The 15,191-nt window shown below is 43.8% G+C and overlaps 1 protein-coding gene across 8 annotated transcripts in view; it reads left to right on the top strand.

Moving 5' to 3' along the window:
• VEZF1 (vascular endothelial zinc finger 1) overlaps positions 1-15,191 on the top strand; it is a 64,174-nt gene that overhangs the window by 34,186 nt on the left and 14,797 nt on the right. For 5 of the 8 annotated variants that reach the window (XM_044287406.1, XM_044287408.1, XM_044287405.1 and 2 more), the window contains exons 5-6: positions 11,451-11,513; positions 13,189-13,239. In XM_044287406.1, the coding sequence (XP_044143341.1) occupies positions 11,451-11,513; positions 13,189-13,239 (114 nt within the window). The remainder of the gene's footprint in view (positions 1-11,450; positions 11,514-13,188; positions 13,240-15,191) is intronic. The other 3 variants (XM_044287410.1, XM_044287409.1, XM_044287407.1) reach the window with 1 other exon arrangement.

Genomic DNA, 15,191 nt, shown 5'->3' on the forward strand with positions numbered 1-15,191 from the left:
CTGAGCTATACCCAAGGTCTGTGTCCCCCAAGGAAGAGCGAGAAAGAGATTTAACTGGTAAGTTATACAAAAATCTCCTTTTTTTGTCGCAAGTTAGTGGAATATGAGACTTTGTAAGAAAAAAAATAAATAAAAAAATCATCATCATTTTCCGCTAACTTGTGACAAAAAATAAAAAGTTCTATGAACTCACTATGCCCATCAGCGAATACCTTAGGGTGTCTACTTTCCGAAATGGGGTCATTTGTGGGGTTTTTCTACTGTTTGGGCATTGTAGAACCTCAGGAATCATGACAGGTGCTCAGAAAATCAGAGCCGTTTCAAAAAGCGGAAATTCACATTTTTGTACCATAGTTTGTAAATGCTATAACTTTTACCCAAACCATTTTTTTTTTTGCCCAAACATTTTTTTTTTATCAAAGACATGTAGAACTATAAATTTAGCGAAAAATTTATATATGGATGTCGTTTTTTTTGCAAAATTTCACAGCTGAAAGTGAAAAATGTCATTTTTTTGCAAAAAAATCGTTACATTTTGATTAATAACAAAAAAAGTAAAAATGTCAGCAGCAATAAAATACCACCAAATGAAAGCTCCATTAGTGAGAAGAAAAGGAGGTAAAATTCATTTGGGTGGTAAGTTGCATGACCGAGCGGTTATGCAACTAAGTTGCAAGTTGCATGACCGAGCGGTGAAGTGGTTAAAGTCCTGTTTGCCATAGTAGGAGCGGGGAGCGGTATACTTACCATCCGCGCGGCTCCCGGGGCGCTCCAGAATGACGTCAGAGTGCCCCATGCGCATGGATGACGTGCCATGCGATCACGTCATCCATGCGCGTGGGGCGCCCTGACGTCACTCGTGGGAGCCGCACGGACGGTAAGTATGCTGCTCCCCCTCTCCCTGCTCCACTTTACCATGGCTGCCAGGACTTTAGCGTCCCGGCAGCCATGGTAACCACTCTAAAAAAGCTAAACGTCGTATCCGGCAATGCGCCGAAGCAACGTTTAGCTTAAGTCCGGATCAATGCCTTTCAATGGGCATTCATTCCGGATCCAGCCTTGCAGCAAGTCTTCAGTTTTTTTGGCCGGAGCAAAAAGCGCAGCATGCTGCGGTATTTTCTCCGGCCAAAAAACTTTACGTTCCGGAACTGAAGACATCCTGATGCATCCTGAACGGATTTCACTCCATTCAGAATGCATTAGGATAATCCTGATCAGGATTCTTCCGGCATAGAGCCCCGACAACGGAACTCTATGCCGGAAGACAATAACGCAGGTGTGAAAGAGCCCTAAATTCCCATTGACTTGCATTAGTGCCGGACTGAGGACGGATCAGTCTGCGCAGACCGGGAAAACTGTGAAAAAGGCTGCAAGACGGATCCGTCCATCTGCATTACAAGTGGAGAGACGGGTCTGTACCCGGATATGTCTACAAATGCTGTCAGTTGTCACACTGACGCTAGTGTGAAAGTACCCTTAGTAATTCTGGATCTTTTTTCATGCTTTGTCTTCTGTAGCATACAGTTAGTTCCGCCCTTGGATTGTAGTGCTCTCCAACAATGAAGCTGCTTGTTTTCCTAGGCAGTCAAGCAATACAAAGGCTGATAACTTTTTTTTTTGCCAATAACAGAAAAAAATGTGAAAAATAAAAGTTACGGTAAATTTTACTGCATAAAATGAGAGCTTATGCACACAAACTTATTTTTTTGATCAGCATTTTTGGTGGGTCTGATGCGGACCTATTCAATGGGGCTGCGAAAGATATGAACAGCACACCGTGTGCCGTCTGGATCCTTATGTTCGTTCCACAGCACCCACAAAAAAATAGAATATGTCTGTGAGGGATACCACCCCTCGTGTCCGCATGACGTCAACTACGTCGAGCTCACGAGACGCGGTATGGTCACTGGTTACCAAGATGTGACGTTACGCCTTCCCGGAGGTAAGGTTAGCATAGTTTACACAGACTCCTGTCCACACGGGCACAGAGAGGCAACAAGCTGAGGGAGCCTGGTCACTGCCCCAGTGAAACAGCGCTTCCTCAGCCCGGGAAATCTGCCACCAGCTTCTCGTTTGATATAAGCCCGGTCTACTAATGGGATTATATAAGGTGAGAAACCAACCCGCAGTAGCTTATAACTAGGCCGAAACACGGAACGTAGGGATTTGTGATCGAGATACAAGACAGCACAAGCTTAAATTATATATTTAATCGCCTTAAGGGCAGTGGTGTATCTTGGTTTTGTGCTGCCCTAGGTGAGACTAAACTCGGGCACCCCCTAATATAAATTTTGACCCACCCCTTCCTCTGTAACCCCCACCCCTTCCTTTTTAGGCTCCACCCTTTCCTGTTAGAGCTTCACATTTTCCTTTGTTTTTAAAACTGAATAACGAAGGCCAATATTTTGTTTTCTGTACCAAATGTTATATCTATTATTTTTAGAGAATCTTTACATATAATAATATAAAATGTAAATTCAACCACTTTACAAAGATCAGTCATCTAGGTCAACTATACTATATTGATCACAGACACTCAAATTGTTTGAATTAGCACGTGGTCAGTCCACATGATACAAGTACATTAAATAAAATGGCTGTAATTATTAAAAAAAGCACAACTTCTAACACAAATGTATTTTATAGATTACTTTTTTTTTTTTTTTAAACAATGTGCAGCTAGAGATAGTACAGTATTAACCCCTCCCTAATTCTCCCCCCTCTAACCACCCAACAGGTCCAAACCCCCTTACCCTATAAAACAACTAAGTAGTAGATTTTTTGTGAATTACTGTAATTTAAGTACTTACAGTTTTTGAAGACAGCAGGCTCAGGGATCAGTGCATTGGTGGCCGGGGCCTGGCCTCAGTGTTCACGGTGACAGTGTGCAGGATCCGTTCTGCACTTGAAGGAGATGAGGCTCACCCTAGCGTTGCCAGCCCGTGACTCCACCTCCATGTGACGTCACGACGGCAACGCGCGGACGCAAAAGGCAGGGGCGGTCGGGAGGAAGTCAGTAGGAGGAGGGGGAAGTAAGTCTTTCAACTCCTTCACTATGCGTTGCCGGCGATGCCGCTCGCATAGTGAAGGATTGGATCGGACAAGGAGCAAACAAAATATTTTGCATATTGTGTAACTATCACTAAGCAAACAAGGCATTTTGCTGCCCCATTGGCAAGTTCCGCCCTAGGCAAATGCCTTGTTTGCCTTGTGATAGATACACCCCTCCTTAAGGGCACACTAGATAACACATTATACACAAATAATATATACAGTGGTCTATACAGAGGTTACGAATACAGGTAGTATGGTACAAACAGGATTACACAGAGTACAAGTCAGTTACCGAGTAGCTGAATGTTCCTTTGGGTTATTATGGAGTAATAGTCCTTGGCTGCGGTCACGTGGAGGCAGTGATGTCAGCAGTTTCCAGGTCTCTCCAAATGTATGGCACGATGTGACCCCCCTTTCAGAGAAAGACACGATCGCTTGCTGGCACAATCCTTTTAACCTGTAGCCTGCCTCTGGGAGGGGACCAACCCCCCTCTGCTGGACTGGCAGCAAATGACCCACAAAACACTAGGGTTCATAGCTCCAGACCATAAGGTCAAAGGGAGATGGTTCTGGGACCAACGGATCCGCCTGGGGTCCGGCTACCCGTAGAGTCCAAGCATGGTACCTTTTATTTGTTTTCTGTGGGGAGATATGTATATCTCCCTTCCCTGGCATCCCACCACCACACTAAGACCACAGGCCTGTTCACCGTGACCACAGGGACACAAATATGTATCCGGTTTGTGTCTGTGATGGCCGGGCGATCATAATTCCTTAAGTCGCCGGTTCCATGCTGTCTGCTAGATTTGATTGAACTGGGGAATGGACTAGACCTCATGCTGAGAGATTCTTCCTGTCACATCATCTTGGATGGAAGTGTGAAAAGTTGTAAACACTGGTGGACTGCTAGAAGCTCTCTGCCATCTGCTGGCTTTGAAGCAGGGTCCCCCTTTGCTATCTGATGGCTGGTGTGGGGACATGGCTGACATAAAATATTAATCCATATTCCTGACAATGTCCTATTCTTGTTCGTATTACAGATCAGGACAAGACTGTTGTATAGAGCCCAGGACGTTCCATTCCGCAAAATGCGGAACACACACAGCCGGTATCTTGTGTTTCGTGGATTGTCTCACTTCAGCAAATGGCATTTATCATGTAGACAAAGTTAATATAGGGCACTTACTAGAGTATTGCGATTGTCCATATTGCCTCCTTTGCTGATTGATTCATTTTTCCATCATATTATACACTGCTCGTTTTCATGGTTATGAACACCCTACAATCCAGCAGCGGTGGTCGTGCTTGCACACTATAGGAAAATGTGCTGGACTATGCGTACTCCCATGGTCCCAGCCATCAGAGTGTACCGGGGTTTGCCTTTTATCGTGCCATGTTCCCTCAGCAGCACAGGGGAGGAGGAGTCACTCTCTCCCTCCCCCTATGCCGCCGCTGCCAATGAGGAGAGAGGGGCGGACGCACTGCGCCACCAATGAAAATTAACATCTAATACAGATACAGGTGGTGGGTGCGGCGACAGAATCGCATAGCCTGCACCCGACCTCTGGGATGGTGAGCTTTTATTGCTGTGGATCGCAGCGATCGCGTGCAGGCTATGTGATTCTGCTGCTGCACCCACCTCCTGTATCTGTATTAGACGTTAATTATCATTTACGCAGTGCGCTCTCCCCAATCCCCCCCCCCCCCCCCCTCCTACCCCAATATTAAAATCATTGGTGGCGCAGTGCGCCCCCACCCACTGATAATGCCCAGTATTAAAATCATTGGTGGCAGTCGCAACATGGTCCCCTCCCCTCCTCTTCATTGGTGGTACAGTGACAGTTGTAAATGGAGCCCCAGCAGTGTAATCCTAGGGCTCTGATCGGTACCATGGCAGCCAGGACGCTACTGAAGCCCTGGCTACCATGGTAAGCTCCCTGTTGCTGTGTGCACAAAGCCCAGGGCAGCAGGGACAGTGTGAAGTCCTATTCACCCTGATAGAGCTATATTAGGGTGAATAGGACAAGGGATTAAAATATCCCACATTCTAGCCCTTAAGGAGAGAAATAGTTATATAAAAAAGTATAAATCACCCCTTTTCCCAATTTTACATATGTTTGTTTATATATTTTATATTGCCACTTCCGAAAAGTCCAAGGGGGGGGGGGGGACACCCTAAAAACTGCGCGATTCCCCCAATTTTTTTTATTTATTTTTTGTCACCTTGTCCCCCTAAAAATAGGATAGGATTATGGGCTGGACGTTTCATAAAGTGTGTAATGCATGCAGCTTTTTTTTGTATTTTTATATTATCGAAACCAAATAAAAAATTTTGGTATCTCAACAACCCTAGTTGAAATGTGATACTTCAGTGAGTGGGTTTAGTGAGAGTTAGTTTAGGAAGCAAGAGAGGACAGCTAGTTACTGCATTTTTCTGTGATTAAAATATTTTGCAAAGTTTCTTCTATTCACCTGTACTATTGAATCGAAGATTTGAGGGGGGGAAAAACAGCACTGCCGTATTCCAAACTGATCACTTTGTAGAGAAAAGTAAACACTAAAGCAATTTAAAAAAAATCACCTTGACGCTTTTCGGTCACACAGGCCCTTTGTCAAAAGAATGGTATAATAATGAACATACAAAATTTAAAATACACGTTTATAAAAATGGATCCACCTATCAGGAGAAAAGTTAAATTAACAGATAGTTAACCTAATGTTAAATCAGCCTCAGTGTAACAACTACCTGTGAATGGAATATACTTCAGCAAGTCTTCAAAGCAAGCATATAGAGCACGGTAAGGGGGTATATCCCTTGATTGTGTTTTGTTTGCCATTTTTGAGGTTTTTTTACCGTGCTCATTGGATGGACTATAATTATAAACTGTATTATATACAAACTGGTCACCTAAAGAAAATAAAACACCATGCAAGCACCTGAGAATCCTAATCCTACTATCTTGAGCCTCAAATGTGTAGAAGATTGCTCGGATAGATTAACAAAACTTGCAACAATTTTTCATGTAGAGAAATTTAATGTTTCGTTTAGAGGATCTTCTAATAAAAGAAACAAAGGTGTGGTGGGATTCGACCAACCTAAAAACCTACCTTGAGAAACATATGATCCCTAGGGGTCTTTGCATAAAAAAGAAACCGAGGACGATATATAGTGAGGATTTTTCTACCAAATGGAATGGAATCTTATCAGAATGTTTGTTTAAACCAATTGCACTTATTGTGGAACAAGAAAAGAAATTACTGCAGTCCTTACATGTGGATATAAAGGAGATACAGCAATTATTGGAGCCGCACAAGGATTTACACATTTTCAAAGAACTTGATGAAAAAATTGAAAATTAACATGTTGAAATTGGAAAATGATATTGCACAAATAAAAAAGAACAAATACAGCCGAGACAATCTGGACTATGAGAGTAATAAAATCTATGACTGGAAAAGAAATTCACGTTCCTCTGATACACTGAAATCTATACTCGGGCAAATCTAAAAAATATGGTAAAGGACTTTCAGTCACCAAACAAAGTGTCATTTTCTGATTTAGTCTCTGGTGACACCACAGACAATTCTCAATCATCACTGTGGGAGGAACGCTCATCTGCAAGGGGCCTTAGAGTCTGAATCTATGAGGGAGAGTACTCAAGTGCCAGCATTTGCTGTTCCGAATCCTGATTTTTGTCCAGTCCAGGACTTCAGTGCTGGATGATTTACAGGAGTTGGTAGAGTCAGAACTAGTTCACCTCCACAGAACCTCCCTTAATAATAAGCATGCTAACAATCTAACTAAAAGTGAGAAAATAGCTCTTTATGATATGAAAAACAATGATAGGTTAGTGGTGCGTGCTGCGGATAAGGGGGCATGGTCGTCGTTCTGGATTCTGTACTCTATAGGAAGTTAAATCTGGAGCTTTTGTGTGACACTTCTAAATCGGAAATTACCCCGTGACCCCACTTTACAATTCAGAAATTCTCAGCCAGTAGTTTGGCAAGGGGGTTTATCTTTAGGGGTTTTGGATGAAGAAATGAGAGCTTTTCTGCTTGTCTCCCATTCAATTGGTCCTATTTTCCACTGACTACCTAAGGTGTTTCCCCCTCCTATGAGACTTATAGTTGCAGGCATAGGTTCCCTGAATGAAAGATTAGGTCAGTGGGTGTATAGGATCTTGCAACCTTTAGGCTGGGTTCACACCTGAGCGTTTTACAGCGCGTTCCTACGCGCTGTAAAACGCTCAACAAGGAGAAACCAATACTTCTCTATCGGCATGGTTCTCACCTGGGCGTTTTACAGCGCGTACGATCGCGCTGTAAAACGCTCGACGCCCCAAGAAGTACATGAGCTTCTTTGGGGCGTCTTGTCGCGCGTTCCCGTACATAGACTTTCGGGAACGCGCGACAATGGGCGTTCGCTTGTCTCTGTATGCGCGATTGCAAACGCCGGTACAATCGCGCATACAGAGCGCTCCATCGCGAACGCTCAGGTCTGAACCCAGCATTAGTACTACAGGTCCCAGGCTATCTTAGAGACAGCAAGCATGTTTTGCAGTCCCTTCAGGACATTCAGTGGAAATCCAGTTACTGCTGGGTAACCTGTGATGTGGCCTCTATACTCCAGCGTACCGCATTTAGCATTACAGGCTCTGTCGCATCTTCTGAACAGTTACAGATCCTATAATAATGGTTTTAAAAAAATTTGGTTTGTTCTCAGTAAAAAAATAATAATAATTAACGCACAACTATTTAGTTTCTGATGATGAGTTTTTATTACAAGTGTGGGGGCTAAATTTTCACCTTCGTTAGCTAACCTTTTTGTGGCGTAGTGGGAGGAGTCATATTTTTTTCGGAAGAAAATGCCTTTTCATCGCACCTAATATGGTATGGCAGATTTATAGATGACCTCATTATTTGGGGAGGTCGTCAGGAGGATATCATTGCTTTCGGAACATTTATCAACAACTGATTTCAATTTTAAGTTTCACTTTAAGTTTTGACCAGGGCTGTGGAGTCGGTAGATAAAAAATGCTCTGACTCCGACTCCTCAGTTTTTTGTACCTCCGACTCCCCGACTCCGACTCCTCTGTATTTAATATGCGAATGTATTTTATACATTCCTTGAAGGAAGGAAAGAAAGAAGTTCTTCTAAGCTCTTCGAGCACAGAGAGGTAGTTGGGCAGAAGCTGCTGCCTTCTCCTTTGTGTGCTGATCTTCTGCTGAAGACAGGGCAGTGGGAGGATCCAAGAAGGGACATTTATTTTAAAACATGATTTCCCTAGAAGAATCCCATAGTCATGTTTAAAGTTTAAGATAACATTCTGAGTTTACACGTTTTATAGCTTTAGCTGAATGACAGCAGTTTTTCCAATGGTTTACAGCAGGGATGTCAAACTCGTGGCCTTCCAGCTGTTGCAAAACTACAACTCCCATCATGCCTGGGCATACTACAGCTATCAGGGAATGATGGGAGTTGTAGTTTTGCAACATCTGGAGGGCCATGAGTTTGACATCCATGGTTTACAGCTTCAGTCTTGAACTATTGACCCTCCATTCCCTTCACTTATACAAGTGTCTCTAGTCCTGCAAAACACATATTTACTTAATCCCTTATCAGTGAGAGGCTAGGTTAACCATGGGCATTGTGTTCCCTGTAACATCAGAACACAACACAATGGAAAGTATATGTATTGCCACTCCTAATTGTGCATTGCGTGCCATATAGTGAAGCATATGAAAAGCATGCTTCTTCACATCACTGAACGTGTTTGTTTTGCAGTTACGTGAGGCACTGCATGCATTGGCCTTTATTCTTACAGTAGAGAAGTCATTAATTATAACTGTTTATGAATTCGGACATTTAAACTTGCTTTTTTATTCCAATTTAAATTTAGTCGGAGTCGGTTCATTTTTTGCCTGACTCCGACTCCAGGTACCCAAAATTGACTCCGACTCCACAGCCCTGGTTTTGACACAATGAGTATACATTTTCGGGATCTGTTGCTCTCTTCATGCAATCATAGCATTGTCTCTGCCACTTACATTAAAGCTACTGTGGGCAATTCTTTATTGCATGCAACATCATGTCATCCATTACACATCAAAAATATTCCAAGGGGCGAGTTTATAAGGTCTAGACTAGGGCTGAAACGATTACTAGATTGAATCGAGTAATTTGACCCAAAAAATCTTCGATGCAAATTTTTTGCATTGAAGATTCGTTTGTGTCACGTGACCACGGAGCGGGAGTGAAGTGCTTGCTATTACTCCCGCTGGCCCGCAGTACTCGCCTTTCCAGCAGGGGGCCTCCGGGATACTCCACAGCACATCCATGGTCCGATGGAGTGTCTGCGGCGCCCCTGCTGGAAAGGTAAGTTGGTGCACAGCATCATAGCAACCAATGACACTGTGAACTCGGTGTCAGGAGGAGCAGGGAGAGAGATGATTTCACAAGGGAGGGGGGGGGGGGGAGATGATTTCACAAGGGATGGGGGGATGATTGCACAGGGGTTGAGGGGGAGATGATTGCACAGGGGGAACGGAGCTCATGGCACTGGGGGGAACTGAAGCACTTGGGATAATCACACAGAGGGTAACGAAGGGTGTTGGGGACTGATGGCAGGGGGTCTGAGTTTTTATAAAGGAAAACAGTCTTAATTCATTTTTTTTCTTATTAGAGTACTCGATTAATCGTAAAAAATAATCGCTAGAATACGCGATTACTGAAATAATTACTGCAGCCTTAATCTGAATTCTTTTGTAATTGCGTGTAGTCTAGACGTAGCTGCTCAGATGATGCGATTTTTCAAAATGAATGTCAGAGAATTTCTAGCAGTTTTTTTGGGCTAGGAAATATCTCACCTGGTCATTGGAACGAGGCATAAAATATGCCTCTGATACCAGGAGGAAAGATTTACTAGCTCTATTTTCTAGGGGTATGCATGAGAACCAGTCTAAAAAGAAGGGCATTGTTTTTTCCACAGTGTACAGCCAGGAGTACAAACGGGTTACTAATATCATAAATATATTCCTATTTTGTACCAAGACAAGGTTGTCTCGGATATTTTACAAGGAGGGAGTCAAATATGTTGCAAAAAAGAGCTTGTACGGTCGGCTCTATACTATCCCCCAGTTTTTCTTTCTGAAAAATCATCGTGTACTTGGCTGAAAACAAAAGGCTTTTATAGGTCGGGCATAAGATCTGTCGCAACTATGTTACAACAACAAAAACCTTTATATCATACAAAACCAATATTACCTTTAAAATTTCATCCTATATTAATTGCAACACTAAGTATGTTGTGTATCTCATCTGCTGTACTTCCTTTAAATTGCAGTGTGTGGGATGCACTACTAAGGGTACTTTCACACTAGCGGCAGGTCGGATCTGACAGGCTGTTCACCCTGTCGGATCCGTCCTGCCGCTATTTCACCGGACCGCTGCTCTGTCCCCATTGACTATAATGAGGACGGGGACGGAGCTCCGGTGCAGCACGGCAGTTCGCGGTGAGAGGCCACCAGACTAAAAAGTCGGACATGCAGTACTTTTAGTCCGGCGGCCTCTCGCCGTGCACTGCTCCGGAGCTCCATCCCAGTCCTCATTACAGTCATGGGAGACGGAGCTGCGATCTGGGGGCACGGCGAAATAGCGGCAGGAAGGATCTGACAGGGTGAACAGCCTGTCGGATCCGTCCTGCCGCTAATGTGAAAATAGCCTTATACTTTAAAAACAAGGATTCGTAAACATTTATCCGATGCGAATGAGTGTGCACTGAACACCTCTGCAGTTTCCAGACACTTCCGTGATGTCCACAGGGGGGATTTATCTTTTTTCACCCTCTGTGGAATTGAAAGGGTTTTTAAACCATACAGAGGGGCGATCATAAGAAAAATCTACTAGCAAGAGGAACTTTCTGGATTTTTATGCTTCAAACCAGATTCCCAACAGGTTTAAATAGGAGACAGGATGTTATATACCACTATTAACATCAGGGATTTCATGTACATTAATCTATTGCTTTTGTTTTTTTAGTGTGTTTTTTCGATTCTATTGCAAAAGCCCCTCGAGTGTGTCTGAACAGTGCTCTATATGCTTGCTTTGAAGATTTACTGAATTGTATTCCATTCACAGGTGGTTGTTACCCTGAGGCTGATTCACCATTAAGTTGCCTCCCATCTGTTAATGAAACTTTTCTCCTGATAGGTGGATTCATTTTCTAAACGTGTATTTTAACTTTTGTATGTACCTTCTTTTGACAAAGGGCCTGGGTGCCCGAAACGCGTCAAGAAGGTGATGTTTTTTACTGCTTGAGTGTTTACTTTTCTCTACAAATAGTGACCAGTTTGGAATACCACAGTGCTGTTTTTTTTTTCTCAAATCTTCAATTCAGGAATCTCTGCTCACCGTGGCACGCCGTCAGCTCTCCATACACCGTGGTTCCCTGATAGAGCCGGTAAGGGGGTATATCCCCGGATTGTGTTTTTGTTTGGCACCTGTACTATTGCTTTAAGAGAAGTTCTCTGAAAAGTTAGGTCATAAATACTCAAATAGTCCCTATCTTTAGCATAGGTCATTGGTATCGGATTGACCAGGATCTGCCTACTGGCACTCCTGGCAGTCAGCTGTTTGCAAAAGCTGCAGAAACCGGGGATGGTCACTACACAGTGGATGGAGCTGTTTAGTTTCTGTACCAGGGCCCCTTCAAACAGCTGATACCCCACCGATCTGATATTGATGAGCTATTCTCCCCTTAAGGTTCTAGAATACTACCTCACTTGCCATTTATGTGGCATCTGTCTGTATGTGTAGATAAGGTGGGTACAATTTATTTTGTTAAATTTAAGAACAGATCAGGACAGACAGTAGGTGCAAAAATGGCGGACAAGAATGCTGTTTTGTGGGTTAGGGTACTTTCACACTTGTGTTGTGTGGATCCGTCGCCGGAACTGCCTGCTGGATCTGGAAATCCGTATGGAAACTGATATCATTTGTAGACAGATTCGGATGCATATCTGTCTGATAAATGCATTGACATACTGGATTCGTCTCTCCGGTGTCATCCATAAAAACTGATCCAGTATTTATTTTCACATTTTAAAGGTCTGCGAAGACCGGATCCGTCAACGCGGCACTAATACATTTCAAGTGTTCCTGCATTTTGGACTGAGAAATTACCGCAGCATGCTGCGGTATTTTCTCTGGCCAAATACCGTAGGAGGGACTGAACTGATGCATCCTGAACGGATTGCTCTCCATTCAGAATGCATTAGGATGAAACTGATCAGTTATTTTCCGGTATTGAGGCCCTAGGATGGAACTCAATGCCGGAAAAGAATAACGCTAGTGTGAAAGTACCCTTGGAGAAACATTTTGTGTGAACCAGGCATATTATGGCATGGGCTTTGACTCTGCATAGGGCATGCATAATCATTTAGGATGCATACACTGTACTCTTGGGCAGTCCCACAGAGAGTGAATAGAGCGCCAGCATGCTTGCTTGATCTGCGGCTCTATTCACCCAATCTTTGTGATGCCTGGGGGTCTGACTGCTAATAGTTATTCCCTATCCTGTGGGTAGAAGATAACTTCACATATCCAAATACCCCTTTTAATATGTGAAACTCACAGCTTACCTTTTATGGTTTTAGTAGTTTCAGTTGCAGATTTAGAAACCAATCCCTGTTGGCAGAATTCCTGTGGTTGTCTTAATTGTGTGCAAAGATATCACCTCCTAAGGCTACTTTCACACTGTCGTTTTGGCTTTCCGTTTGTGAGATTTGTTCAGGGCTCTCACAAGCGGTCCAAGACGGATCAGTTTTGCCCTAATGCATTCTGATTGGAAAAGGATCCGCTCAGAATGCATCAGTTTGCCTCTGTTCAGCCTCCTCTATGGAGGCGGACACCAAAACGCTGCTTGCAGCGTTTTGCTGTCCGCTTGACAGGAGACTAAGTTACGTTGGTGCCTTGACCTTTAATTTTGCTTTTGATGATGCACATCTCTATTCTCAGCCTTCAAACCAATAAGCATTAGATGTATAATGTGGACTTACCTCTTTTTTCAGTATGTTCAGAGAAATTGTGGCGATCTCTTATGATGTAACGTCGCTTTTTTTTTCTGCCTTTCATAGGACAACTTCATGAACTTCAAACTCCAGTTCATTGTAGAATCAAATATGAAGGTATTTAAATGTTTACATTTTAATATGTGCACCTTCTTAGGTCATGTACTGCGGCTACAGTAACTTTTAGTTAATGTTTTTTCTTTAACTAAAGTGTGCCATTTTTTTCCCAACATGCTTTTAGTAGCTACAGAGAGGATCCGTGCTGTGGTTTGCTTATTGTATTTTCTGACTAGAGAGTTAACATTTATTCTATGGGGTTCTGTGTAACCAACCATTTTAGAATTTGCAATGCTGCTTTAAACAGTTCTTCAGATTATGTGGTATTGGTATGAAGCAAAAGAATGTTAACGGGATTCTGTTACTTTAGTTTTGGAGGCCTATTCTTTAGGATCAACTGATTGTGGGTCTGTCTGGAATCTGACCCCATTCTGACCTGATATGGATACCCTATACTGAAAGACTTTTTATACTGGCTGATTGGACCCACAAATCAGATCAAAACCTACCGATAATCAAAATAGGATTACTACGAAGTAGGCCCATGTGTGTGTTTTATTTTATTTATTGTTTTTGAGATTTGGATCGTGGGCACTTTTTAGAAACGGGGACTGATGTGAGTGACAATATCTGCATGATGCTGCTGAATATTTACGTTAGTAAGTGCCTTCTATTAACTTTGTCTGAAAGGCTATGTACACCTTTAGGGGCAATTATTTTTTATTATTGCATTTGTACTCGTGAGCTAAAAATAATTTTTTCAATTGGTCTTTATTAAAAATAGGGAATCCTTTTTCTCGCTGGTATCATTGGGGGACACAGGACCGTGGGTATAGCTTGCTGCTGCCACTAGGAGGCGACACTAGGCTGAAAAGTGATAACTCCTCCCCTGCAGGCTATACCCCCTCCAGCCTGGAGAGAGCATATCAGTTTTTAGCTTAGTGTCGTAGGAGGCAGACCTCCCTGCTTAGCAGGGTGGCTCTTTTACGATTTTTGTTTTTATTTTATTTTATTTTTAGGTTAAGGGGCACAGATTCGCATGCGTCTCTGTCTCCCTGGGAGGCTGGCCGGTGTTGCCTTTCCACCGCCCTGCCTCCCCCAAGAAGACAAAGTGGACCAGGGCAGCCTAGCTCCCCTGCTTCCCGCCAGCAAGAGGGCCACCTCCTCCCCAGCCCTTCTCTACATGGACCCCTGATGCCTGGTGCCAGCGGTCGTGGGGTGGCCCTGCTGGTACAAGACTATGGGTGAAGAACACAGATGAAGTCTGGTGAGTTTTACTGTCCCTCCCTGTCCCCCTCACATGGCCCCTTCTTGAGGGGGTGAGGAATCCTCCACCCATCGCCCAGCTCACCTCAGTAGAAAGGGTTAATCCCTTTCCACGGCCGCGGCATGTTACTTTCACCTTCCCGACTACAAACAGGCGCCTTCTGCGCCCTATTCCGGTGACCCCGCTCTCCGACCGACCGGGTGGGCTTCCCGGTCGGCCAAGCGACGCACCTTCTCGGCGGCTCCCTTTTCAGGAGTCCACTAAGCCGTCCCGGGAGAGCAGGCAGAACGGATTCCCTACTCGGCCGGACGCCGCAAAATTTATGCCCCGGCTTTATTTGGGCCTACCGTTTTATTTCTTTCTGATTTCTTCGGCCACGCATATTTACTCCTCCGATGGGCTTACGTGGTCAGCGGACTCAGGTGACCGCATTCCGGACATCGATCCAGGTTCGCTATGTACTGACTAGCGGTGAGTCCCGGTCGGCCGGCGTGATAATTTAGTCCCCGGCCTTTGCGGCCTTCTAGGCCGGAACTTCCTCTCTCATTTCAGGCCCCTGCTTTCTATAGATTCTGTCTGCAGGCACACTGTGCCTTTATATTGCAGTATACAGCCCTTCTCCATATCGGGCTAGGTCCTCATAAAAAATTAGTAAAAAAACAAAAAAAAAACAAAAACTTTTTTTTTAAAAAAATTATGCGCATGCAGATCCTGCTCTCCTCAGCCCACAAGTTCCAATGGAGTG

Source organism: Bufo gargarizans, chromosome 3 (assembly GCF_014858855.1).
Source record: "Bufo gargarizans isolate SCDJY-AF-19 chromosome 3, ASM1485885v1, whole genome shotgun sequence".
NCBI classification, from domain to species: Eukaryota; Metazoa; Chordata; class Amphibia; order Anura; family Bufonidae; genus Bufo; species Bufo gargarizans.